General features: G+C 47.4%; 1 protein-coding gene across 2 annotated transcripts in view; it reads right to left on the bottom strand.

The window, feature by feature from the left end:
* Window positions 1-12,637: 12,637 nt before the first annotated feature.
* LOC110492638 (protein FAM110A) overlaps window positions 12,638-25,435 on the bottom strand; it is a 28,905-nt gene continuing 16,107 nt past the window's right edge. For both annotated transcript variants that reach the window (XM_021567065.3, XM_021567064.3), the window contains exons 2-3: window positions 16,978-17,321; window positions 12,638-16,783 (exon numbers count right to left, since the gene is read on the bottom strand). In XM_021567065.3, the coding sequence (XP_021422740.3) occupies window positions 15,385-16,776 (1,392 nt within the window). In that variant the 5' untranslated portion in view covers window positions 16,777-16,783; window positions 16,978-17,321 and the 3' untranslated portion in view covers window positions 12,638-15,384. The remainder of the gene's footprint in view (window positions 16,784-16,977; window positions 17,322-25,435) is intronic.

The following is a 25,435-nucleotide window of genomic DNA, read 5'->3' as shown; positions in this document are numbered from 1 at the left end:
TGTGATGTAGTTGATGGAGATGGTGGTGTGAGCTAGTGGGTCTGGGCAGGTATGATGTAGTTGATGGAGATGGTGGTGTGGGTCTGGGCAGGTTTGATGTAGTTGATGGATATGGTGGTGTGGGTCTGGGCAGATATGATGTAGTTGATGTAGATGGTGGTGTGGGTCAGGGCAGGTATGATGTAGTTGAGGGAGATGGTGGTGTGGGTCTGGGCAGGTATGATGTAGTTGATGGAGATGGTGGTGTGGGTCTGGGCAGGTATGATGTAGTTGATGGAGATGGTGGTGTGGGTCTGGGCAGGTATGATGTAGTTGATGGAGATGGTGGTGTGGGTCTGGGCAGGTTTGATGTAGTTGATGGAGATGGTGGTGTGGGTCTGGGCAGGTATGATGTAGTTGATGGAGATGGTGGTGTGGGTCTGGGCAGGTGTGATGTAGTTGATGGAGATGGTGGTGTGGGTCTGGGCAGGTTTGATGTAGTTGATGGAGATGGTGGTGTGGGTCTGGGCAGGTATGATGTAGTTGATGGAGATGGTGGTGTGAGCTAGTGGGTGTGATGTAGTTGATGGAGATGGTGGTGTCGGTCTGGGCAGGTATGATGTAGTTGATGGAGATGGTGGTGCGAGCTAGTGGGTGTGATGTAGTTGATGGAGATGGTGGTGTGGGTCTGGGCAGGTATGATGTAGTTGATGGAGATGGTGGTGTGAGCTAGTGGGTCTGGGCAGGTGTGATGTAGTTGATGGAGATTGTGGTGTGAGCTAGTGGGTCTGGGCAGGTATGATGTAGTTGATGGAGATGGTGGTGTGGGTCTGGGCAGGTTTGATGTAGTTGATGGATATGGTGGTGTGGGTCTGGGCAGATATGATGTAGTTGATGGAGATGGGGGTATGAGCTAGTGGGTCTGATGTAGTTGATGGAGATGGGGGTGTGAGCTAGTGGGTCTGGACAGGTATGATGTAGTTGATGGAGATGGGGGTATGAGCTAGTGGGTCTGGGCAGGTATGATGTAGTTGATGGAGATGGTGGTGTGGGTCTGGGCAGGTTTGATGTAGTTGATGGATATGGTGGTGTGGGTCTGGGCAGATATGATGTAGTTGATGTAGATGGTGGTGTGGGTCAGGGCAGGTATGATGTAGTTGAGGGAGATGGTGGTGTGGGTCTGGGCAGGTATGATGTAGTTGATGGAGATGGTGGTGTGGGTCTGGGCAGGTATGATGTAGTTGATGGAGATGGTGGTGTGGGTCTGGGCAGGTATGATGTAGTTGATGGAGATGGTGGTGTGGGTCTGGGCAGGTTTGATGTAGTTGATGGAGATGGTGGTGTGGGTCTGGGCAGGTATGATGTAGTTGATGGAGATGGTGGTGTGGGTCTGGGCAGGTATGATGTAGTTGATGGAGATGGTGGTGTGGGTCTGGGCAGGTGTGATGTAGTTGATGGAGATGGTGGTGTGGGTCTGGGCAGGTTTGATGTAGTTGATGGAGATGGTGGTGTGGGTCTGGGCAGGTGTGATGTAGTTGATGGAGATGGTGGTGTGGGTCTGGGCAGGTATGATGTAGTTGATGGAGATTGTGGTGTGAGCTAGTGGGTCTGGGCAGGTGTGATGTAGTTGATGGAGATTGTGGTGTGAGCTAGTGGGTCTGGGCAGATGTGATGTAATTGATGGAGATGGTGGTGTGAGCTAGTGGGTCTGGGCAGATGTGATGTAGTTGATGGAGATGGTGGTGTGAGCTAGTGGGTCTGGGCAGGTGTGATGTAGTTGATGGAGATTGTGGTGTGAGCTAGTGGGTCTGGGCAGATGTGATGTAATTGATGGAGATGGTGGTGTGAGCTATTGGGTCTGGGCAGGTGTGATGTAGTTGATGGAGATTGTGGTGTGAGCTAGTGGGTCTGGGCAGATGTGATGTAATTGATGGAGATGGTGGTGTGAGCTAGTGGGTCTGGGCAGATGTGATGTAGTTGATGGAGATGGTGGTGTGAGCTAGTGGGTCTGGGCAGGTGTGATGTAGTTGATGGAGATTGTGGTGTGAGCTAGTGGGTCTGGGCAGATGTGATGTAATTGATGGAGATGGTGGTGTGAGCTAGTGGGTCTGGGCAGGTGTGATGTAGTTGATGGAGATTGTGGTGTGAGCTAGTGGGTCTGGGCAGGTGTGATGTAGTTGATGGAGATGGTGGTGTGAGCTAGTGGGTCTGGGCAGGTATGATGTAGTTGATGGAGATGGTGGTGTGAGCTAGTGGGTCTGGGCAGGTGTGATGTAGTTGATGGAGATTGTGGTGTGAGCTAGTGGGTCTGGGCAGGTGTGATGTAGTTGATGTTTGTATTATGTTTTTGTTTCTATGTGTTTGTATATATTTTTGTATGTAAGGTTTGTTTGTAGATACAGACATCACCATGGCAGACCCCTGGCCTCACTCAGAGGGTAAAAACATGACCCATCCCCAATTAGAACAAACAATGGTGGAATCTCACTGTGCTCACAACAGGGCTCCACCTTGGTGGCAAGGAGGGACAAGACAAAGGCTCTATGCCCATCAACTGGCACCGAGAGATGGATGCTGTGATCCTATTGGTGTCAGTGGGATTTGGGGAGAGGGACAGTGAAACACTGGCCAAGACTGATATCTAAAAATTGAAAATAGGCACAACATCTTATATGGGATAAATCAACGAGCCAAGCTATACCGTTATCCTAACACACTGAGGGTTCTCTGAGCTGATGAGCCAAGCTATACCATTATCCTAACACACTGAGGGTTCTCTGAGCTGATGAGCCAAGTTATACCGTTATCCTAACACACTGAGGGTTCTCTGAGCTGATGAGCCAAGCTATACCGTTATCCTAACACACTGAGGGTTCTCTGAGCTTCCATATTGTGCAACCGCAGCCCAGTGTAGAATATGTTCTCAAAGTTATATACACTTAGAAAAAAAGGTGCTATCTAGAACCCTAAAGGGGTTATTCGGCTGTCCCCATAGGAGAACCCTTTGAAGAACCCCTTTTGTTCCAAGTATAACTATTTTGGGATACATGTAGAACCTTTTCCACAGTGGGTTCTACATGGAACCCTAAAGGGTTCTCCTATGGGGACAACCAAAAAAACCTTTTGGAACCCGTTTTTCTACGGGTGTATATGATGTATGTGTGTGTGTGTGTGTGTGTGAGTGTGTATATGATGTATGTGTGTGTTCAAGTGTGTATTCAAAAGCTAAGCACATGCAAATGAGGACATAACACGTGTGTGTGTGTGTGTGTGTGTGTGTGTGTGTGTGTGTGTGTGTGTGTGTGTGTGTGTGTGTGTGTGTGTGTGTGTGTGTGTGTGTGTGTGTGTGTGTGTGTGTGTGTGTGTGTGTGTGTGTGTGAAAGACTGAAAGAATGAGAGTGAGAAACACAAGCCTTTTATGATGGAGGAAAGCAGCCCTGCTTTAGAAGCAGTTTTACGGACATTAAGCTGTAACTGAAAGTGGGGTAGATTTTGCATCTTTAATTAGTTGAGGGATTTATCCCCTGAAAGGCTCCTGTGTAGACTGAATGGAAAAGAAGGTGGGATAGGATGAGAGAGAGAGAGAGAGAGAGGAAGAATGAGAGAGAGAGAGAGAGAGAGAGAGAGAGAGAGAGAGAGAGAGAGAGAGGAAGGATGAGAGAGAGAGAGAGTCTGTCTGTCTGTCCTCTAGCTGTCTGTCTGTTCTCTAGCTGTCTGTCTGTCCTCTAGCTGTCTGTCTGTTCTCTAGTCGTCTGTCTGTTCTCTAGTCGTCTGTCTGTCCTCTATCTGTCTGTCTGTCTTTTCATATCTCTCAGTGACTCGATATGTGTCTCAGTGTTTATCAGACTCTCCCTCTGTCATGATATTCACTCACAGAGTCGGAGCCAGTGGGTATCTGCTCACGCTTGTCTCAGTCCAGGGCACCAGCTATGTCCCAACAGACAACTAGTCTACTAGGACAACTGGCTCCAGCATATCAGTGGAGCTAACAAGCCGAGGCTCTCTTCCAACTCCAACGTAACACACGTGCTGTCCTCTCTATGGACGTGTGTTAGCATGCATTTTTAGAATGACAGATGTAGGGCACATGTAGAGGAAGTCTGCAAAACAGATTCTTTATACAGTGCATTTATTGACATTAAAAATAAATAATAATACCTACATCAGATGCATTACATACCGTACCAGTCAAAAGTTTGGACACACCTACTCATTCAAGGGTCTTTCTTTATTTGTACTATGTTCTACATTATAGCATAATATTGAAGACATCCAACTATGAAATAGCACATATGGAATCACGTAGTAACCAAAAAAGTGTTAAATCAAAATATATTTTAATATTTTAGATTCTTCAAAGTAGCCACCCTTTGCCTTGATGACAGCTTTGAACACTCTTGGCATTCTCTCAACCAGCTTCACCTGGAATGCTTTTCCAACCGTCTTGAATGAGTTCCCACATATGCTGAGCACTTGTTGGCTGCTTTTCCTTCAATCTGTGGTCCAACTCATCCCAAACCATCTCAATTGGGTTGAGGTCAAATGATTGTGGAGGCCAGGTTCAAGGGTTTTTATTTTTTTTAAATAAAGAAAAACCCTTGAATGAGTAGGTGTGTCCAAACTTTTGACTGGTACTGTACATCAGACCAGTTTGAAAAGCAATGTACAAGCAGAGAAATGAACCAATATTTCAATACACTCTAGTCCTTTTAATTCTATTTAATCCAGCATCAATGTTATTGAAACCATACTTTGTGCTGATCCTACATGTGACGGAGCCTGGAGCCACAGTGGCAGAGAAACAGTGATTATGTTTTCTAGGTCACTACAGGTCATGAGGCCGGATACTCCTTTGTGTAACCCACCCATCAACTCAATCACTTGTTGATCTGTTGCTTTAGGTCAATTGCCATGTTGAAGGACAGAGACACACTAACCTAAAATCCAGTATAATATCATGTATACCTGTAACGATATTCTCCGTCCTCCTCTGACGAGGAGTAAGAAATGTCAGACCAATGCACAGCGTGGTATGAGTTCATGATGTTTATTGACCGAACACTGAAAAATACAAAAATAACAACGTGAAATAAACGAAAACCGAAACAGTCCTGAAAGGTGCAGAAAACACTAGACAGAAAATAATCACCCACAAAACACAGGTGGGAAAAGGCTACCTAAGTATGATTCTCAATCAGAGACAACGAACGATACCTGCCTCTGATTGGGAACCATACCAGGACAAACACATAAACACAACATAGAAAAAAATAACATAGACAAACCCACCCCAACTCACGCCCTGACCAAACTAAAACAAAGACATAACAAAGGAACTAAGGTCAGAACGTGACAATATCACACACATCATTTAAAAAACCTTGTTAATGACAGACCATCTGTGCATATCAAGCACCATAACACTATAATAAAGTCTTCACTATAATATAACGTATTACATCATTATTAGCACGCTTGTAGTATGATCAGGGTGGCCAACTACAGTACCGATGGGCTGGTCTCCCCCATGCTGCCTGTGTTACGTGGGCAGACCTTTGACGAGAGAGTTCTTTATTACAGGACATCGAGGGCCAGGGTTCACAACAACAACAGGGTGGGAGACTTCCTATAAAACTTGTGATGTCAGTCAAGGAATTTTTTCAATGGAAGAGGGTTAGGCAATCACTAACAATCCTGGAATTGCCCAACTCTGGCCTAAGGTACTCCCGGTACATGGCATCCGACGTGGGCGGTTTAAATCCGGTGTTTCCGTTGATTACGGCTCCTGGCTTGACATTGTTATTGCCAGAGAGAGGAGGGTTGTGAGGCAGGCAGGTGTGGATGTGCTTGTCTGTGTGCAGCAGACAGGTCAAAGTGGAAGACATATCTCATCTGATTATCTCAGAGATTTAAGGTATTTTACTGTATGTACATATTTCCAACAGAAAAGGCTATATGTTTCCCAGATAACCAGACAGGAAGTCAAACCCCCAAGCAGATAAAGACATGTTGATCACTGAAATAACACATTCCTCAAAGCCCTAATACAGTAAAGGAAGCTCATACAGTTGAAGTGATAGGACCAATTGAAGTGACAGGACCAATTGAAGTGATAGGACCAATTGAAGTGACAGGACCAATTGAAGTGATTGAAGCTTGAAGCTGAACTTCAGCGACCCCTGTCAGAGATCCGCCCTGTTGAGACATGGCTCTGCACCCCTACCCTCCCACGCTGCTACTTACTCTTGCAAAACAGTAGCAAACACAGCCACCTTGCTCATAACCTCGTGTTTGCCATCCTCCTCGTCCTGTTCTCTGTTGTTGAAACGTACAGTGGTGGAAAAAGGACCCAGTTGTCATACTGTAGTAAAAGTAAAGAAACCTTCATAGAAAATGACTCAAGTAAAAGTGAAAAGTAAAAGTATAAAAGTATTTGTTTTTAAATATACTTAAGTATCAAAAGTAACTGTAATTGCTCAAATATACTTAGTAAAAATATATAGTAAAAGTATAAAGCATTTCAAATTGTGTATATTAAGCAAACCAGACAGATAGCCAGGGGCACACTACAGCACTCAGACATCATTTACAAACTAAGCATTTGTGTTTAGTGAGTCCACCAGATCAAAGGCAATAGGGATGACCAGGGATGTTCTCTTGATAAGTGTGTGAATTGGAGCATTTTCCTGTCCTGCTAATCATTAAAAAATTTAATGAATAGTTTTTGGTGTCAGGGAAAATGTATGGAGTAAAAAGTACATTATTTTCATTAGGAATGTAGTGAAGTAAAAGTTGTCAAAAATATAAATAGTAAAGTAAAGATACCCCAAAAACTACTAAGTAATACTTTAAAGTATTTTTACTTAAGTACTTTACAACCCTAGAAACTGTCACGCCCTGACCATAGTTTGCTTTGTATGTTTCTATGTTTTGATTGGTCAGGGTTTGATCTGAGTGGGCATTCTATGTTGTATGTCTAGTTTGTCTGTTTCTGTGTTTGGGCCTGATATGGTTCTCAATCAGAGGCAGGTGTTAGTCATTGTCTCTGATTGGGAACCATATTTAGGTAACCTGTTTTGTCATTGTGGGTGATTGTGTTGTTTTGTAGTGGTCAGTTGTTCCCATTAAAATGACGAACACTTACCACGCTGCATCTTGGTCCGATCCTTACTCCTCTTCAGACGAAGAGGAGATCTGCCGTGACAGAAACATGGGAATCTTCAGGTCTGGGAAGGGGTTCAAGCTAGGTGAATGTGTTACATTGGAAATGTTCTAATTCACTTCTCTACATTCAGATCCTTAACAACCTCCCAGTGGGCACAGACACCAATTCAATGTCTATTCCACATTGGGTTAACATAGTTTCCACCTCATTTCAATAAAACTATGTTGATTCAACCAGTGTGTGCCTGGTGGGATGGTACTTTGACAGACAGAAAAAGTAGAGGAGAAATGATAGAATCAGTCACGGACTGTGGTAAACAGAATCTTCTGGGGGTTTCTGAAGCCAATGTGACATTTTCTTTCAATGGATTTGGCTGTAGCATTTAATCCGGTTTGGCTATGAGCAATTATGACCCCACTCCTGAAAGCTAAGACTCTGCGGAGCATGAACGTGCCTTCTGCTCAACTCTATGATGATCACAGGCTGCGGTAGAAGGGATTGTCACAAAAACAAAACTGTCCCTCATAAGAATATAGTTGACATGCCCTGTCATAGCCATTCTAAGGATAGCCTTTCCACTCCCTATTTAATCTTGCCCTTGCGACTGATTGACAAACCAGGTCTCCTGCGTGTCACAAGACTGTGTTAGCCCACTTAGCTAAAGCCTTTAGGGATCAGTAAGTTCACGTAAAGGACAACACTGCTTGCTCAACGAGTACCGTTTCCCCCTGATTCGGCTCATACCGAGACTCGAACTCAGGACCCCTGCCTCACAAAGGCTTCATGCCCATAGGGGGCACAGGGGCACGTGCCCCCTCAGATTTGTCCTGTTAAAATAATAAAAATATTATTATTATGAAGTTGGCTTTAGCTAGCCCGGATAGGTTCCCAATCTCCCATCATAACTAGCTAGCAAGAAGACATTTCATGGATATCAAGTTAGAGAAACTAGCTTGTAGAAGTACAGGTAACTGCCTAAATCAAGGAAACATCAACATAAAGGGTCTGAATAGGGTTGTTTGGCGACCACCAGCCAGAACAGCTTCAATGTTACCGTGACATAGATTGGAGGGATGAGACGCCCGTCTTCCACGAGAAATTCCATAATTGTAAAGATCATCACGCTGCCTGCTTAGCGAGTACCGGTTCCCTCTGATTCAGCTCATATTGAGACTCAAACTCAGGAATTCTGCCTTGAAAACACGTGACCGCCCTCCAGAAGCATTTCAACACATTGACCTATTTTTAAAAAAAGGCCTTCTTCAAATGTACAAGGGGCGACACTCCAGGCTGAGGAGTGAGTTTAACTAATACAAGTCTTCAAGATCAAGCAAAGTTACTCGCATGGTTTGGGGATCCATGAAAATCTTTTACCGGAGACCTGAAGATGTGTTAGTTTGACGTGTTAGTTCATATTAGACAGTCTAGTTTCAAGCAGGGGTGGACTGGCCATATGGCATTTCAGGCAAATGCCAGATGGGCTGGTCTATTTTTAGACCAGTGGTCCTGTGTAACTTTTTTTTTTTTTTTGCAAAATGATCATTATCTGGCTAATAATGGGCCCCTCAAGCAAAAGAATGGGCCGGGTGAAATGTAACACAGGTGGTTCGCTGACCGCGCTCATGTCATGAGTAACTTGTCTGAGACCTGAAAAGCGGCACTGGGGACCTGGGTTAGAAACCCATCAGTCAAACTAACACGTCTTCATGTCTCAGCCAAGGTTGCTCATCACATAGCCTCGCGAGCGGGCCTGATCCCGCGAGCTTACATGAATGGTTTGCTACACACGGTAATGTAATCAGTCTGGTAATTACAAGGCTACTCATCACATGCATGGATCACCAAACCACCTCTATTGCACTCTCATTCAATTGGGGTGCACAGATCCTTCTGCTTCTGTTTGCCACTGAATGTGTTGTTGTGCAGTAGGACTGATCTGGAAACCAGTCAGTTATATTGGTACCGTGATCTCTGAGTATGGGGGGGGTGAAAATGGGGGGGTGAAAATGGGGGGGTGAAATGTAACCGAGGTGGTTCAATGAACCTTGCTGGAGAATTGAAGACTTGTGTTAGCTTCCTGAACAAATCCCTATGGGCTTTTATCTAAGTGTGTTAATTAACACAGTCTTGTGACATGCAGGAGACCTGGTTCGAACCCAATCAGTCGCAATATTAAATAGGGAATGGAAGTGCTGTCCTTAGAAGGGCTTTGACGGGGCTATTCAACCATTCTTATATTTCACTTTGATCAACTTTAAATGATGGTTTGTAAACTTGATACACAGACAATTAATGTAATATCTACAATATTGAAACTGAATATATAATTAATATCGTTTACAAAAAAAACTGAATGCAATAAATTATTCAATTTTAAATCATGAAATACAAGTTCAATCTTACATTTTAGTAGACACTTTTATCCAGAGCAACTTACAAGTAGTGAGGGTGTACATTTTCATACTGGTCCCCCCCGTGGGACTCGAACCCACAACCCTGGCATTGGAGGTAACATGCTCTACCAACTCAGCCACATGGCTCAGTTCAAAGTTCAAAGATTCAATTGGTGCATTAAACAATGAACAATATTAAAATGAAATTCAATATCCTAATACAAATTAAAAATTATAAAATTAAAATACAAATTAGCTCCATACCTGTCTCCCCTGCTCAACCAACACTCATTCTGCCCTTTTACCTAGCCTAAAGCTCCTGAGTGGCGCAGCAGTCTAAGGCACTGCTTCTCAGTGCTAAAGGTGTCACTACAGTACCTGGTTTGATTCCAGGCTGTATCACATCTGGCTATGATTTGGTGTCCCATAGCGCAGTGCACAATGGGCCCAGTGCCGTCTGTGTTTGGCTGAGGTAGATCGTCATTGTAAATAATAATTTGTTCTTCTAAATAAGAATTTGTATTTGACTTGCCTAGTTAAATATAAAAAAAATAATAGAGATGGTTTCACATTTGAGCTTTTAAAAGGCTTTAGGAGACGAGACAGAGACCCCATCTGCCCCTTGTCCCTAATCAGCTTATCACTGCACATGCTCCACCTACTTCCTGCTGGTGGGTTAGTGTGTCACTAGCAGAAGCCTAGAAACTAGGAATCAGCAAGCCCTCAGTTTACAATAACACTCACCCAGCCCCCCAGAAATAAACACACACAAAGTGCATTCCCCTTTTAGCACAGCCCTCCTAGTCTAAAGTCAAACAAGCTCTACACACACATACAAACACCCTAAACTGATACACAGAGCAAACATACACACAGTGACACACAAAACTGAACATGCAGTTCACACACTAACAGATGGCTACATTTCCACGTGACTGTGTGTGTTTGTAGAGGAATGCAGATGTGTGTGTGTATCTGTGTGTGTTTTTCCCCTTGCAGAGCACCAGAGCCCAGCTGATCTCTCAGTAAATATGGACATATGGCCTCCTCTGTGCCTCGCTTCCTCGCTCCCTCACTCCCTTGCTCCCTCGCTCCGCCTGAGAACTAGGTGATCCTCTGCTTGTTAGACTGTGAGTCTAATGGGAAACAACAGACCACAGGAAATATGATAAAAGTTCATCCCTGTCCCACACTCCCTAAAAATGTGTCTTGTCTCTTGAAATTCCTCTAGCGTGGTCATAGTATCTTCTGCTGTTGCTGTACTCCAGGTAAGTTATTGGATACGAATTTGAGAGGTGTCATCCTAAAAACACTGTGGCAGTAGAGCCCCTGGCCTGTTGTCCTTATCCCTGTATTCCTCTACGACATCAGTCGTTAACCACTGTCTTCCCGGGGCCAAGGTGGTCTGCTCCTTCAGAATACAAAGGGCCTCTTTACACTATGTTGACGACACAAACTAGATCCAGGAGAGGTACAGTGCTCTTGTAGTGTAAATAGACAGATCTAGATTCAAATCTCTCTTTAAGAGATGTCCTAATCTACACCACATACCCCCCTCTCTGAGGGGTACAGTGTAAAGACAATGGCTCTCCAACACCACAAGTCTCTGCAAGAATAACCTTTATTAACTTAACTATGTTATTACTTGCATTTTTTGCCTCTGTTAGTCAAATAGGCCACATTTAAAATATCCACACGTTTGTGAATCAATGCATTAGTCAATTGTGCAACACTAGTGTATGTATGAAGACCCCCCCTCTCGAGCGTCCCTATTGGTTCCTGTATGAAGACCCCCCTCTCGAGCGTCCCTATTGGTTCCTGTATGAAGACCCCCCTCTCGAGCACCCTATTGGTTCCTGTATGAAGACCCCCCTCTCGAGCGTCCCTATTGGTTCCTGTATGAAGACCCCCCTCTCGAGCACCCTATTGGTTCCTGTATGAAGACCCCCCTATCGAGCGTCCCATTGGTTCCTGTATGAAGACCCCCCTCTCGAGCGTCCCTATTGGTGCAGTCTTTCGGATGAGACGTTAAACGGGTGTCCTGGCTAAATTCCCAATCAGGCCCTCACACCATCATGGCCACCTAATTATCTCCAGCTTCCAATTGTCTCATTCATCCCTCATTATTCCTCAGGTCATTGCTGTAAATGAACATGTATTCTCAGTCAACTTGCCTGGTAAAATAAGGGTTAAATTAAATCTAAATTCCTGCAGGAACATCCCCCATTGAGCATGACACCTTCATGCTTGTGTACCATGTTTCTTTCTGTGGCTCAAAATGGAAATAAAAGTCTTATCTGAGGTAGACAGTGTCCTTCGCTCCAGCCTGTCATTACCAGACACTGGCTGGGGGGGGGGGGCGAAGGACACTGTGTGTACTAGCTATAGCTCTGCTACCATGGGTCGTCCCTGCCTCTTCTTCTTCCGTTGGGTTTAATGGTGGGTGACATCCAACGTTATTACAGCTGAGAGTCCAAAATGTTCACATTTCCATATCATAAAACTATATTTTATGTACAGTTAACAAGATAACATGGTGTCATACCCTGGGTTGTTCTGAATGAGCCTATGTTTGTCTATTGTGAAGAAAAGTTACAGTGGAACACGCACCTGAATATTTGCACACCAAAATGGTTGATCTGTTTCTCTGAATTGGGGGCCTCCCGAGTGGCGCAGTGGTTGCACTCTTGCACTGTGTCTCAGTGCAAGAGGTGTCACTACAGACCCTGGTTCGATTACAGGCTGTATCACAAAAGGCTGTGATTGGGAATAAGCGTAATCTGGGGTAGGGGGTGCTGCACCAATACCATCAAAACTATAACCCTCCCCAAAACAACTAAAACCTGCACCTTAAATCAGAACACATCCTTGGATAAGTAGGGGGTGTTAAAATGACGTGCCATGGAACATGGTTTGGCAGGCAGGGACACTGTGGAAGGAGGATTCGGCACCTGGGTAACAGCCCCCTCCTGTACCCACTACCCATTCCATTGTCCCTCAGTATGGAGGGCAAGTGGGGACAACCACCTCAGGAAGACAAGAGAGAAGGACATCTTTCTCTGGTGTGTAATATCACATCAAGTACTGACCAGGGAAATACTTTTAAAAAAACATTATTCTTTATTGACATGTTAAGAAAGGCAGCATAAGGATAGCTTGACTTTTCTTTAGGCAGCCAGACAGTGTTGAACTCAACAGTACATCATCACAGACCATGGAGCTCAGGCCCAGACCCACATCATAACACCAGACCAGACCATGGAGCTCAGGCCCAGACCCACATCATCATAACACCAGACCAGACCGTGGCTGAGCCCTCCGTCTGTCTCCCCTGAGAGGAACAGGAAGTCGAATAAATAGTCTTCCCTCCTTTTCTTTCCCACAGAGCAGAGTGCATATTACACTATCATCACACGTACTTCAGCATTCAGTTACACACAACATTCACACTCATGTTGTGTGGCTGGTGTGTGTGTGTGTGTGTGTGTGTGCATGTTCACATAGATACGATCAGATTGTACTTTTGTACACATTTTTAACACTATGCACTGGTTGTTGAATATTACAATAGTTTGTAACTTCAAAAGACATTGTAAAAATAAATATTGGTCCATTTCAGTAGACTATGTCGTGTACACGCAGTTTCCTTTTGAGATAATCCACTTTTCCTGTTTCAACCTGTCTCACACTTTTTCCTGTGTCAATCCGTCTCACACTCTTTCCTGTATCAATCTGTCTCACACTCTTTCCTGTATCAATCCGTCTCACACTCTTTCCTGTATCAATCTGTCTCACACTCTTTCCTGTATCAACCCGTCTCACACTCTTTCCTGTATCAACCTGTCTCACACTCTTTCCTGTATCAATCCATCTCACACTCTTTCCTGTATCAACCTGTCTCACACTCTTTCCTGTTTCAACCTGTCTCACACTCTTTCCTGTATCAACCTGTCTCACTAGACCGTCCTGATCCCTCTTCCATTGAGCCGCGTGTCTCTCCTCCAACCCCAGACAGCAAACTACCCATCCAACCTACACTTACCTCAACCCTCCACTCATCACAAGACTATCTTTGTCATCCGTGCCCAGACATATACCTTGTTCACTGAATAAATGGAGACTAACTGAACCAATGCAGCCATGTTTGATTAGAGACCGTGTTCAACTGCGGTGCAGAAAACGCCGACACAGTACACAGCTATAGACGATACTCTATCACTGACCTGAACACGTCTGTTTCACCGGTGAGTCGTGAGTATGAGGTGATCGTGCTTTGTTGAGACGAGGACACACATTAACTTTGACTTGTGTGCTTGACAGCAACGGTATTAATGAACAGTTTTACAGACGAGGTTACAAGAAAGAAAAACAGGTTCTTTTACAGAAGATTTCATGTTTCACAGTATCAATGAAGTCCCCCCCTCTCACACACACACACACACACACACACCTGAATGTGTGAGAGCTGTGAAACACCCAGAGCCTTTTCTTGCATCATTAGATTCTGTAAATTCAGAACAGGGTCTGGACCCCTGTGCAGACAGAACAGGGCCCTGGACCCCTGTGCAGACAGAACAGGGCCTGGACCCCTATGCAGACAGAACGGGGCCCTGGACCCCTGTGTAGACAGAACAGGGCCCTGGACCCCTGTGCAGACAGAACAGGGCCTGGACCCCTATGCAGACAGAACGGGGCCCTGGACCCCTGTGCAGACAGAACAGGGCCTGGACCCCTGTGCAGACAGAACAGGGCCCTGGACCCCTGTGCAGACAGAACGGGGCCTGGACCCCTGTGCAGACAGAACAGGGCCCTGGACCCCTGTGTAGACAGAACAGGGCCCTGGACCCCTGTGCAGACAGAACAGGGCCCTGGACCCCTGTGCAGACAGAACAGGGCCCTGGACCCCTGTGCAGAGAGAACAGGGCCCTGGACCCCTGTGCAGAGAGAACAGGGCCCTGGACCCCTGTGCAGAGAGAACAGGGCCCTGGACCCCTGTGCAGAGAGAACAGGGCCCTGGACCCCTGTGCAGACAGAACGGGGCCTGGACCCCTGTGCAGACAGAACAGGGCCCTGGACCCCTGTGCAGAGAGAACAGGGCCCTGGACCCCTGTGCAGAGAGAACGGGGCCCTGGACTCTAAACACAGCCTCCGAAGTACCTGTATTTCAGACAGACAGTGACAGTAGGAACCACAGCATCTGGTCAACATCACCATCATCCTCAGCATTCAGTCATTTCTACCACTGCCATTATTGCTTTGAATATTTCTTTAGAGAGGAGTGTGATTTCTGGTCCTTCATCTCTTCTAAGAAATTATATTATACATGCCGTAAGGCAACACAATACAGAATAACAATGTCCTCCTGGAAAATATGTACCCCTCAATGGTCTGTGGGATTTATCAATAAATAAAAAACAACCTGTGTTAGTCCTGGGTATCATTCCAGAGCCTCCCCCTCGTGTCTCTTTCCTCTAGGCCTGGGTATCATTCCAGAGCCTCCCCCTCGTGTCTCTTTCCTCTAGGCCTGGGTATCATTCCAGAGCCTCCCCCTCGTGTCTCTTTCCTCTAGGCCTGGGTATCATTCCAGAGCCTCCCCCTCGTGTCTCTTTCCTCTAGGCCTGGGTATCATTCCAGAGCCTCCCTCTCGTGTCTCTTTCCTCTAGGCCTGGGTATCATTCCAGAGCCTCCCCCTCGTGTCTCTTTCCTCTAGGCCTGGGTATCATTCCAGAGCCTCCCCCTCGTGTCTCTTTCCTCTAGGCCTGGGTATCATTCCAGAGCCTCCCTCTCGTGTCTCTTTCCTCTAGGCCTGGGTATCATTCCAGAGCCTCCCCCTCCTGTCTCTTTCCTCTAAACGTTGGACACAGCGTCCCGCGCCTGCCGGATCCCGTACAGCCACTTGATGACACGAGCGTTCCTCTCGATGATTGAGATTCCGTAGGGGACACGCTCCCCGGGGCGGGCAGGACCCTCCTCGCCCTCCACCTCCTCTTGTTCCCGCGCCTGCTCACACTCAGAGCTGGGGGTGCTGGCGCTGCGCAGCTTGGACACAGACACAATGTCTGAGCTGGCCCTGGCGAAGCGCTCCACTCCCCCCATGCCCTCTACCTCCTCTGGGTGCAGCCCACAGTAGTTGAAGAAGCGCTCCAGGTCGGCTGTGGCTCGTGAGTACCGGTCGCTCAAGTCAGACTTGGAGCGGTGTAGGGAGGGGTGTTTCCGGGCCGAGCCGGGCCGAGACCCCCTGGAGCTGGCTGAGGACAGGCGGGTGAAAGCAGGGGAGGCTGGGGGCATCATGCCGGCCCGGATCAGCATGGGGCTGGGAGGCAGGCAGGTTGGGGGAGAGGGCAAAGCCTGGGTGGGGGTGAGAGGCTGGGGCTTGGCCTGCTGTGAGGGTGGTGGTGATGGGGCCTGGAGCTGAGCCACCTGGGGCTGGGAAGTTTGTCTGGGCTTGATCTGAGGCTGAAACTGGGTCCTCTGGGGCTTCCTCGGCTCAGCCTGGGGCTTCACATCCACCCTGCGCACCGTCACCGAGTTAGGAGAGCTGTAGGGCGCTGGCACCCCCACCCTGATGCCCCGTGCTGGGACAGGGGGAGGCCGGTGGCTGGGCTCGGCAGGGCAGGTCTGGCTGTTGTTGTTGTTGAGGGGAGAGGAGGTGGAAGAAGAGGAGGTGGTGGAGGAGGAGGTGTTGCAGTTATTAACAGGTTTAAGGTTGCTCAGGACTCGATTGCTCCTCTCCCGGTCAGCTGAGAGACCATTCTCCATGCTGTTCCCCCCAGATGAAGGAGAGGAGGTGTAGGGCGAGGAGGGGACGGAAGATGGGGAGCAGAGAAGGGGTCCATCACACACATTGTTGATGAGGTTGTTGAGGATCTCCAGGTTAAGAGGTGGTCCCCTCCGCCACCCTATCCCTCCTCCGTTCTCTGAGTCGGCAGGCCGCCGAGGCGCCTTGCGTGCCGGGGGGGCGTTGATCCGACACTGCAGCATCATGCCTGGGGACAGCAGAGGCTTGCGGATGATGGGTGGTTTGACAGGCTCCTGCCTGGTGAGCACCACCTGCTGGCTCTTCACATACTTGGCCTTGTCCGCCTCCAGACGCTCCACCGCGCTCAGCTTACGGGCTCCAGGCTCCGCGGGCCGCCGGAAGTAGTCGGGTCCCTTGTTGAGGATACGGAAAGGCATGGCTGAGGTGAAGGGGACCCCCGCCAGACGCCCGTCTGAGGGCCGGAGGGTCTCTACAGGCATTCTGGAGCTGTGAAGGAGGAACAGAGCATTAGGAAAAGAGGGTGAGACGGGGGGTGAGACGGGGGGTGGGGGGGGGTAATGTTCAACGTCCTTGTTGTGCTCTCAAATGTCCTAAACCAGAGAAAATAGGAATCTTCTATTCCACCTTTTACCCCCCAGTCTCCTCTTCTCCCTCCCACCCAAGGCCTTTAACTATCTTACTGGCTCGTCTGCTGCTGTTCGTCCTCCTGTCTTCACGTCGTTCCTCTGGTCTATTGTCTGTCCTCTTCGCAGTCTTCCTCACTGAAAGGCTTCTTGTGGGACAGAGTCACCATGGCTCGCACACCACATCAGTCCGGCTTAGTGACCCAACGGGGGCATATCCTGGGGTGCTGGTTGGTCCCTTTAACTAAATCACACAGCAGAAAACTGTCAGACTGTCTGAGCGACTAAATCTCCTGATCCTGCTCCGTCTGTCCGGTCCTCCCACTATCCTCAAACGCAGTGGATCAACTGGCAGCGCCACAGATTCCCAGGGTCCCCGGGGTGATGCTCCAGCAGGGCTCCTGGAGAGGAGAGACAGAGCGAGGAAGACTGTGTTAGACCGATAGGACTTCCTGGTGTGTTCCTGCTCCACATTAACACAAGCACACAGGAGCACTCTGAAGGAAAAAGAGAGCAGACAGCCCAGCTTTAATATGCCATCTGACTCCTCCCCTAAACACGCTCACAGCCTCTGGCTGACAGGGTCCCAGAGCAGCCAATCACAGGCCAGACAGGGAATCTCAGCAGGGCAGGGAGGAGGGGTGGAGGGTGGGAGCTACACTGCTATTGGCTGTATTCAAAGGATTGACCAATTGCACCCCTCCCCCACTGACAACCAAACACAGACTGAATTTTCATTCAAATTAAATGACTTGAAAGGGAGAATAATAAAAAAAATAATAAAGGAGAGAGAGAAAGTGGGAAAAACAGCTGAAATATTTTACATTCAGTTGCATCAAACACGGCAGGATCTTATGAAAACATTTCAACTTCCTCAATTACTCCACTTGTTCTGCTCTTTGTTCAACACCACAAGACAGACAGTGAGAGAAAGTCTTTGTGATGAAATATGGGCAGGTCCAACCTGTCAAGGCAGATGATATGAAGATGATTTATATATCCCCTCCACAACACCAAACCTGATCCTCTAAATCCCAGTACAACAAACACTCTGGCACACCACCACCTCTTCCTGGTAACGATGAGCCCCTTTTTTAATACTCCTAATGCATGACTGGAGGAAAGAAGAGAATTGCTCCATTGCTGTTCTGGTCTCACAGCAGATTACAGCTCTCATCCACCACTTAGTTCTCCTCTTTTCTTCATCCCCAGTTTCAGAGGAATTGAAAAGCAATCCCGTTTTCTTTTTTTTGTCTTCACACATCTTTTTTTTCATGACAGTTACACCATCAAACTCCCGGATTACATCACACTACCGGTTCTACCGGGTTCATCTCTTTCCCCTTCGTCATCGTCATTATCATCATCAACATGACCATATTCATCCGTCAATTTTTTGATGAATCTTTTTAAAGCCTTGCTGTCTCCCAGAGCCCAAGTAGCATCAGAGAGAGAAAGCAGGGCCGGCTGGTACCAGGCAGCTCAGACTACTGTAATTCACCTCACACTGCTCCTCTGTATGTGACAAACTAAAGAAGAACTCTCCACCCAAATAGACATTAGAGTCCCAGTAGTAAAATCCTTCGCTAATCTAGCTACATCCTGTATTAAAATAATCATGTGAAATATCACATGACCCTGATTCTACCAATCAGGAGAAGGGATGGATATACAAATATGGAGTTGAATGGTTACTGTACGCAGACAGTCAGCAACAATGTTGAAGCATGGAGAGAGGACAGAAGAGGACAGGAGAGGACAGGAGAGGACAGAAGAGGACAGGAGAGGACAGGAGAGGACAGGTTATGTTGAAGCATGGAGAGAGGACAGGAGAGGACAGGAGAGGACAGAAGAGGACAGGAGAGGACAGGTTATGTTGAAGCATGGAGAGAGGACAGGAGAGGACAGGAGAGGACAGAAGAGGACAGGTTATGTTGAAGCATGGAGAGAGGACAGGAGAGGACAGAAGAGGACAGGTTATGTTGAAGCATGGAGAGAGGACAGGAGAGGACAGGAGAGGACAGGAGAGGACAGGTTATGTTGAAGCATGGAGAGAGGACAGGAGAGGACAGGAGAGGACAGAAGAGGACAGGTTATGTTGAAGCATGGAGAGAGGACAGGAGAGGACAGAAGAGGACAGGTTATGTTGAAGCATGGAGAGAGGACAGGAGAGGACAGGAGAGGACAGAAGAGGACAGGAGAGGACAGGTTATGTTGAAGCATGGAGAGAGGACAGGAGAGGACAGGAGAGGACAGAAGAGGACAGGTTATGTTGAAGCATGGAGAGAGGACAGGAGAGGACAGAAGAGGACAGGTTATGTTGAAGCATGGAGAGAGGACAGGAGAGGACAGAAGAGGACAGGAGAGGACAGGTTATGTTGAAGCATGGAGAGAGGACAGGAGAGGACAGAAGAGGACAGGTTATGTTGAAGCATGGAGAGAGGACAGGAGAGGACAGGAGAGGACAGAAGAGGACAGGAGAGGACAGGTTATGTTGAAGCATGGAGAGAGGACAGGAGAGGACAGAAGAGGACAGGTTATGTTGAAGCATGGAGAGAGGACAGGAGAGGACAGGAGAGGACAGGTTATGTTGAAGCATGGAGAGAGGACAGGAGAGGACAGGAGAGGACAGAAGAGGACAGGTTATGTTGAAGCATGGAGAGAGGACAGGAGAGGACAGGAGAGGACAGAAGAGGACAGAAGAGGACAGGAGAGGACAGGTTATGTTGAAGCATGGAGAGAGGACAGGAGAGGACAGAAGAGGACAGAAGAGGACAGGTTATGTTGAAGCATGGAGAGAGGACAGGAGAGGACAGAAGAGGACAGGAGAGGACAGAAGAGGACAGGAGAGGACAGGTTATGTTGAAGCATGGAGAGAGGACAGGAGAGGACAAGTTATGATGAAGCATGGAGAGAGGACAGGAGAGGACACGTTATGTTGAAGCATGGAGAGAGGACAGGAGAGGACAGGAGAGGACAGAAGAGGACAGGAGAGGACAAGTTATGATGAAGCATGGGGAGAGGACAGGAGAGGACAAGTTATGTTGAAGCATGGGGAGAGGACAGAAGAGGACAGGTTATGTTGAAGCATGGGGAGAGGACAGAAGAGGACAGGAGAGGACAAGTTAGGGTGAAGCATGGAGAGAGGACAGAAGAGGACAAGTTATGTTGAAGCATGGGGAGAGGACAGAAGAGGACAGGAGAGGACAAGTTAGGGTGAAGCATGGAGAGAGGACAGAAGAGGACAAGTTATGTTGAAGCATGGGGAGAGGACAGAAGAGGACAAGTTATGTTGAAGCATGGGGAGAGGACAGAAGAGGACAAGTTAGGGTGAAGCATGGAGAGAGGACAGAAGAGGTCAAGTTATGTTGAAGCATGGGGAGAGGACAGAAGAGGACAGAAGAGGACAAGTTATGTTGAAGCATGGGGAGAGGACAGAAGAGGACAGAAGAGGACAAGTTATGTTGAAGCATGGGGAGAGGACAGAAGAGGACAGAAGAGGACAAGTTATGTTGAAGCATGGGGAGAGGACAGAAGAGGACAAGTTATGTTGAAGCATGGGGAGAGGACAGAAGAGGACAGAAGAGGACAAGTTATGTTGAAGCATGGGGAGAGGACAGAAGAGGACAGAAGAGGACAAGTTATGTTGAAGCATGGAGAGAGGACAGAAGAGGACAAGTTATGTTGAAGCATGGGGAGAGGACAGAAGAGGACAAGTTAGGGTGAAATGTAGATGTCAGTCCCCACACAGAAAGAACATATTCATGATATTGGCACATAAAACAAGGTTGAATTGTCTCGTGTAGCTCAGTCTCTCCTCACACACTGCTGTCCCGAAGAGGCAGGTCTTTTAATAGCTGGCCCAGTTGCTCAGGCAGAGTGTTGACTGGGTGAAGTGGCAGGCTAGCAGGCAGGCAGGCAGGCTCTCTAGTGTCTGGGCTTTACCTGACCCAGTCATCATTCACATCCAGAGCTACTGTGGAGCCATGATGCAGCCCTACAGGCCCAGAGACATACACACAAGGACAGGACACTGTCAAACACAACACGGCAGCTTCTGGTCAAAGGCAAGACAAGTCTCACACAGACAGTGATCATTCCAGAACACACTCAACCCAGATTCTTGTTCAGACGAGAGACTTTCTCACTCCTGACCTAATCAACTGCCCAGTTAACTGGCACACTCATGCTATTGTGTGATTAGCATTCTTGTATGGTTAGCATTCTGGGTGTAATCACACCAACAAATGAGTCTCATTGTTCAGGTGGTAATTAGGGTAAACCTCTCCTGTTCCTGGTGATAAAACAGAGGGTTCATCTTTTCTCCCCAGACGGTGCCGTTGCCTCCTGCCCATTCAAACCCAGCCTAACTGATGGTGTTATCCTCAAATCCACTCACTTTGTTATCTGTGGCCCCACCCAGCAATACGTCCATGAATACCAAATACTGTGCACTAAAGAAGGGAGGTGTCGAAACACAACCCACCAACACAGACCAACAACTACCCACCCGTCTCCTCCTGAAGCAATGGCTAGTGGCATTCAGAGGTAGATAGGTACACACATGGTCATCTTAACCCCCACACCAATGGCCCGCCAGAGTCTCACGTTGATACACCTCTAGTGTTATTGTGTTTCTATCAGGACAGTGACACTAAAGACTTGGGGTGAACAGGATCAACAAGCTCTGCATCATTCAAAACTGTTGTTTTGTGTTTTTTTATTTTATTTTTTTATTTCATTTTATTTCACCTTTATTTATCCAGGTAGGCCAGTTGAGAACACCTTTATTTAACCAGGTAGGCCAGTTGAGAACACCTTTATTTAACCAGGTAGGCTAGTTGACAACACCTTTATTTAACCAGGTAGGCTAGTTGAGAACACCTTTATTTAACCAGTCAGGCCAGTTGAGAACACCTTTATTTAACCAGGTAGGCTAGTTGACAACACCTTTATTTAACCAGGTAGGCTAGTTGAGAACACCTTTATTTAACCAGGTAGGCTAGTTGACAACACCTTTATTTAACCAGGTAGGCTAGTTGACAACACCTTTATTTAACCAGGTAGGCTAGTTGACAACACCTTTATTTAACCAGGTAGGCTAGTTGACAACACCTTTATTTAACCAGGTAGGCTGGTTGACAACACCTTTATTTAACCAGGTAGGCCAGTTGAGAACACCTTTATTTAACCAGGTAGGCTAGTTGACAACACCTTTATTTAACCAGGTAGGCCAGTTGAGAACACCTTTATTTAACCAGGTAGGCTAGTTGAGAACAAGTTCTCATTTGCAACTGCGACCTGGCCAAGATAAAGCATAGCAGTGTGAACAGACAACACAGAGTTACACATGGAGTAAACAATTAACAAGTCAATAACACAGTAGAAAAAAGGGGAGTCTATATATACATTGTGTGCAAAAGGCATGAGAAGGTAGGCAAATAATTACAATTATGCAGATTAACACTGGAGTGATAAATGATCAGATGGTTATGTACAGGTAGAGATATTGGTGTGCAAAAGAGCAGAAAAATAAAAATAAATAAATAAAAACAGTATGGGGATGAGGTAGGTGAAAGTGGGTGGGCTATTTACCAATAGACTATGTACAGCTGCAGCGATCGGTTAGCTGCTCAGATAGCAGATGTTTGAAGTTGGTGAGGGAGATAAAAGTCTCCAACTTCAGCGATTTTTGCAATTCGTTCCAGTCACAGGCAGCAGAGAACTGGAACGAAAGGCGGCCAAATGAGGTGTTGGCTTTAGGGATGATCAGTGAGATACACCTGCTGGAGCGCGTGCTACGGATGGGTGTTGCCATCGTAACCAGTGAACTGAGATAAGGCGGAGCTTTACCTAGCATGGACTTGTAGATGACCTGGAGCCAGTGGGTCTGGCGACGAATATGTAGCGAGGGCCAGCCGACTAGAGCATACAAGTCGCAGTGGTGGGTGGTATAAGGTGCTTTAGTGACAAAACGGATGGCACTGTGATAAACTGCATCCAGTTTGCTGAGTAGAGTGTTGGAAGCAATTTTGTAGATGACATCGCCGAAGTCGAGGATCGGTAGGATAGTCAGTTTTACTAGGGTAAGTTTGGCGGCGTGAGTGAAGGAGGCTTTGTTGCGGAATAGAAAGCCGACTCTTGATTTGATTTTCGATTGGAGATGTTTGATATGGGTCTGGAAGGAGAGTTTAGAGTCTAGCCAGACACCTAGGTACTTATAGATGTCCACATATTCAAGGTCGGAACCATCCAGGGTGGTGATGCTGGTCAGGCGTGCGGGTGCAGGCAGCGAACGGTTGAAAAGCATGCATTTGGTTTTACTAGCGTTTAAGAGCAGTTGGAGGCCACGGAAGGAGTGCTGTATGGCATTGAAGCTCGTTTGGAGGTTAGATAGCACAGTGTCCAAGGACGGGCCGGAAGTATATAGAATGGTGTCGTCTGCGTAGAGGTGGATCAGGGAATCGCCCGCAGCATGAGAAACATCATTGATATATACAGAGAAAAGAGTCGGCCCGAGAATTGAACCCTGTGGCACCCCCATAGAGACTGCCAGAGGACCGGACAGCATGCCCTCCGATTTGACACACTGAACTCTGTCTGCAAAGTAATTGGTGAACCAGGCAAGGCAGTCATCCGAAAAACCGAGGCTACTGAGTCTGCCGATAAGAATACGGTGATTGACAGAGTCGAAAGCCTTGGCAAGGTCTATGAAGACGGCTGCACAGTACTGTCTTTTATCGATGGCGGTTATGATATCGTTTAGTACCTTGAGCGTGGCTGAGGTACACCCGTGACCGGCTCGGAAACCAGATTGCACAGCGGAGAAGGTACGGTGGGATTCAAGATGGTCAGTGACCTGTTTGTTGACTTGGCTTTCGAAGACCTTAGATAGGCAGGGCAGGATGGATATAGGTCTGTAACAGTTTGGGTCCAGGGTGTCGCCCCCTTTGAAGAGGGGGATGACTGCGGCAGCTTTCCAATCCTTGGGGATCTCAGACGATATGAAAGAGAGGTTGAAGGGGGTGAAAGTTGTTAAGGTTCAGAGTTAGCCATTGTTATGTAAATGCAGGGTGGAAAGTGGTATGGGGGGGGGGGTAATAGGGGAGGAGGGACTGGTGGAGCTAAACCCCTTGTGGACCTAGTCCCTGGTGGACCTAATCCCTGGTGGAGCTAAACCCTGGTGGAGCTAATCCCTGGTGGGCCTAATCCCTGGTGGAGCTAAACCCCTGGTGGAGCTAAACCCCTGGTGGAGCTAAACCCTGGTGGAGCTAAACCCTGGTGGAGCTAAACCCTGGTGGAGCTAATCCCTGGTGGAGCTAAACCCTGGTGGAGCTAATCTCTGGTGGAGCTAAACCCTAGTGGACCTAATCCTTGGTGGAGCTAAATACCTGGTGGAGCTAAATCCCTGGTGGGGCTAAATCCCTGGTGGACCTAAATCTCTGGTATAGCTAAATCCCTGGCGGAGCTAAATCCCTGGTGGAGTTGAATACCAGGTGGAGCTAAATCCCTAGTGGAGCTAAACCCTAGTGGAGCTAAACCCTGGTGGAGCTAAATCCCTGGTGGAGCTAAATCCCCGGTGGACCTAAATCCCTGGTAGAGCTAAATCCCTGGTGGACCTAAACCCTGGTGGAGCTAAATCCCTGGTGGAGCTAAATCCCTGGTGGAGCTAAATCCCTGGTGGAGCTAAATCCCTGGTGGACCTAAATCCCTGGTAGAGCTAAACATAGAGACACTGAGATCTGCCATTTGTCCACATTAGCCCACGAGAACAAAACAATGAAAAGAGAATAGTCCAAAAGCCCTTTATCATCAGTCACGATGTTGACCCAGGCTTTGTGACGTAACCTTTGCCCTCAACTCTGCTTCACCTGCAAACGACTGACGATTAGACAGTGTTCCACATATTCCTAAATTACCCTAAAACATCTATAGTGCTCCAACTCAATCTATCATCATACTGTTCACAGCCATTCATGTTCCTCTGAAATTCCTAAACCTAAGGCTCAGTCCCCAGCCCTGCTAATCTTAGGTAACACCGTATAGACAATTCCACAGGCCTTTACTGTGGTAGTAAAGCTCAGCCTAAGAGGAGAGAGAAAGGGCGCACAGAGCAATGAATGCATGACAAAGATATGCAGGCACGGGTCCAATCACAAACATATCCATAGTCAGCCAGCCAGTCAGTCACCCAGTAATCACAGAGATGTGATTCTGGAGGAGAGAGTGGCCAGGCTGAGTCACCAGCTGGTGCCTCCTTTTGGCTTTGCCAGAGAACCCACTTTCCCCCTTTCCCCCAGACACACAGATCTCAGTCATCATCCAATGATTAACCCCTGGAATCCCAGGTTGTTTCGCCATAGGCAGGCAGAGAGCCTCTCAAAGTCCAAAGTGTGCAGGAGAGAGTGGGGCAGTTTGTTTGTTTTAACTGACGGCCTGAGGAAATTAGGACCTCTACGGTGCATTAGAAAACATTCAGACCCCTTGACTTTTTCCACATTTTGTTACGTTACAA

The sequence above is a fragment of the Oncorhynchus mykiss genome, chromosome 16 (assembly GCF_057628025.1).
Source record: "Oncorhynchus mykiss isolate SJ-2025 chromosome 16, ASM5762802v1, whole genome shotgun sequence".
Classification (NCBI taxonomy): domain Eukaryota; kingdom Metazoa; phylum Chordata; class Actinopteri; order Salmoniformes; family Salmonidae; genus Oncorhynchus; species Oncorhynchus mykiss.
The sequence above is the reverse complement of the archived record's forward strand: the minus strand, read 5'-3'. Positions and strand labels throughout refer to the sequence as shown.